Below are 2,931 nucleotides of genomic sequence, written 5' to 3'. Positions count from 1 at the left end.
TAAGTGTAGTGAGTTGTCAGAGTGCAGTTATCAGTATAGCTTCTGTCAGTATAGATCCTGACACTGATTGCCACTGTAGTTTCTGTCAGACGGGCAGTCGGTCTGAAGAGGCTCTTGTCTAAAGGGTTTGACGGATCTGGAAAGGGCCTGTCACCGGAGCCGCTCTCAGATCTGCTTAGATGGCGCTGTGAACGTCCATTATGTCACAAACTAGTCGTTGGCGAACGCTCGGATTCATTTTGGCGAGCCATCGTGGCGCTGACGCCTGTCTCCAGCGATGACGTATGGACTTCCGTGGCGTATTGTCGGCTGAGAGCGGCCTAGTTCAGTCTGAAGACTGGAGACAAATGCTACACCAGGGTAGGCTGATGGAGGTAGAAATCGGAAGACGCCTTACTGTTGTGCGTTACGATGAGCCCATCTTGGGATTTCTACCTTATTTCGTTGCATGCGTTACTATGAGCCTGTCTGCACTACGCCATGTCGGTGCTGTTGATAATGCACTGTACTGTATGTGTGTTAAATTGTGTGTACTGTATGTGTGTTAAATTGTGTGTACTGTATGTCCAGTTGGGGTTCCTTGGGGGTCAGCAGTATGTGAGGACTTTTTTTCCAGCCCAGCTCAAACACCTTTGCTCCATGTGGGCTATCGTTCTGACTCTCCCCCCCCCCCCCTCCCCTCCCCCCTCTCCACCACCCCCCCTTCCTCCCACCCCTCCCTCCCCCTCCCCCTCCCCCCCTCTCTCCTCTCTCTCTCTACAGCTGTACATTCAGACCACCACCCTCACCATCTCCCTCAGCCTGAGCGCGTCCGTCTCCCTGGGGATGCTCTACATGCCCAAGGTGTACGTCATCATCTTCCACCCGGAGCAGAACGTCCCCAAGCGCAAGCGCAGCTTCAAGGCCATCGTCACCGCCGCCACCATGCACGGAAAGCTCCAGAAGGGAGGGGACCGGCCCAACGGCGAGGTCAAGACGGAGCTGTGCGAGAGTATGGAGACGAACAGTGAGTAAGCGAACACTCCGATTTTCTACCTACACATATCATGTGATCTGTCTGTCCTGGACGGGGACATCTGGATGAGATGAACACAAGGCCCAGGGAAGGAACAAGGGAAGGAAAGGAAAGCTTGACGCTGAAGCTTTTGGGTGCATCCATAAGTATGATTAGGCCATCGGCCGATAGTCCATCACCGTGTTATAGATTGAACCGAACTTCCCTTGAAAATGACAAGAGTATACTAGAATAGAATAGAATAGAATAGAATAGAATATCAAATCAAATTAAATAATAGAATGCATTAACATATGAGTGCTTCCATAAGCATTCTACTATGTATTTACTGTCTCTGTAGAATAGAATAGAATTGAATAGAATAGAATACAATGTATAAACTCAATACACAGTTAGTGAACAGTATCGCCCTTTAGTTATACTGTGTTTACCATGAGTACGGATGAAACAGACACGATGGGAACGTCAATATGGGACCTGAGGTGCACACAAGTACTATATCCACAAGCGAGATTAATAATAATAATGTTGCTTAATATCAGTGCTTTTTCAAAGCAAAGATGGAAAAGCAAAGACAGATTTCATGGCCGACTTAAGAAACCAAGTAAACCTTGTTGTTCGTAGAACAGCTGCGGTGAAATATGGTCGCCAGGTTTTGAAGTGGCATTATTTATTTCATACACGGCTGTTGAAATGAGCTTTTCTCCGAGCATAACTATGTAGAGCAGCTTATATAAACTTCAAAGCTTTGTTTTTCGTGTGGATCCATTCTTGCCTTATCACAAATATGAATATGAATTTTTCTGTGAAGTTTTGTTTGTGGAGTGTGGAGTTATCACGAGGTGATGTGAGACGGACGGGAATGTTTGGAGTTATGAAACTCATTCAAACGTATTAACGTATTCACTGTTTTCTGACCTGCAAGTGCATATTATTCTCCATTCCAGACGTGAGAGCTAGTCTCCCAATCTCTCAGTCAGCATTTTGCTCTGCTAAAACAATACAGGTCACAGTTCATCTGTTCACTCATTAGCAAATATGCTGACTGGATTCAGTGGTGTCAGTTAGCTTTTACAAACAACAGAGTCTGAAACCTTTTTATATATGTATAGAGATTTTGACGACTGCCTAAGGTTTCAGCTGGGAAACTATTTGATTCCAACACTGTGACAGTCGGCGTGAGACAAACAAAAAAAACTAGGCAACGTGAAACGTCAGACAACAATAGCTCCGGTAGCCTGCGGTGGCAGAGCAACAATGACATTTACAACACACTGCTACGGGGGACTTGGAGCATAATGGACTTGACAAACACAGCCCCCAACGCAGGTGTGCTGTTGCTTCAGACTCAATCGAAATATCTCCTATAATACGTTTCTCTGTTTTTCTCTCTCTTCCCCCTCTGGCAGCTTCATCAACTAAGACGACATACGTCAGCTACAGCAATCATGGCATCTGAACAGCTGAACGGGACAAGAGAGGATGGATGGATAGATGGATGGATGGATGAATGGAAAGATGGATGGATGGAAGGAAGGATGAAGGAGGAGGGGTGGGTGGGTGGGAGGTCTCCTGGGGGCAAGTCAGCCCACTGAGGAGCCGTCACACACACAGCTGCCTGACGGACAGGCGGACGGGGGCTCCCACTGGTAACCAAGCATGAGACATTTTATATTGTTCCGCATCAAACCTACAGTACGGCCACAGAGAGGCGGGAACGCACGGACCAACGACCAATCAGAGTGCTCTGCTCTGCTCTCCTGCGCTCACAGCCAACGGTCCTGCCATGAACTAACTGTAAAAAAAAATATTAAAAAGAAGAACAAGAAAAGACCATCTGAAGAAAAAAACAAACGAAGCGCAGACCCCGTGGTCAGGATAAAAAATTATTTAAAAAGTACAAAAACATAACAAAA

At 46.6% G+C, this 2,931-nt stretch overlaps 1 protein-coding gene across 1 annotated transcript in view; it reads left to right on the top strand.

The window, feature by feature from the left end:
- grm8a (glutamate receptor, metabotropic 8a) overlaps positions 1-2,474 on the top strand; it is a gene marked incomplete at both ends in the record, with an annotated part of 94,227 nt that extends 91,753 nt beyond the window's left edge. Inside the window, 2 exon segments of the mRNA XM_083692540.1 lie at positions 763-1,006; positions 2,425-2,474. Of these exon segments, the coding sequence (XP_083548666.1) occupies positions 763-1,006; positions 2,425-2,474 (294 nt within the window).
- Positions 2,475-2,931: the final 457 nt, after the last annotated feature.

Source organism: Argentina silus (assembly GCF_951799395.1).
Source record: "Argentina silus genome assembly, chromosome: 20".
Taxonomy (NCBI): domain Eukaryota; kingdom Metazoa; phylum Chordata; class Actinopteri; order Argentiniformes; family Argentinidae; genus Argentina; species Argentina silus.
The sequence above is the reverse complement of the archived record's forward strand: the minus strand, read 5'-3'. Positions and strand labels throughout refer to the sequence as shown.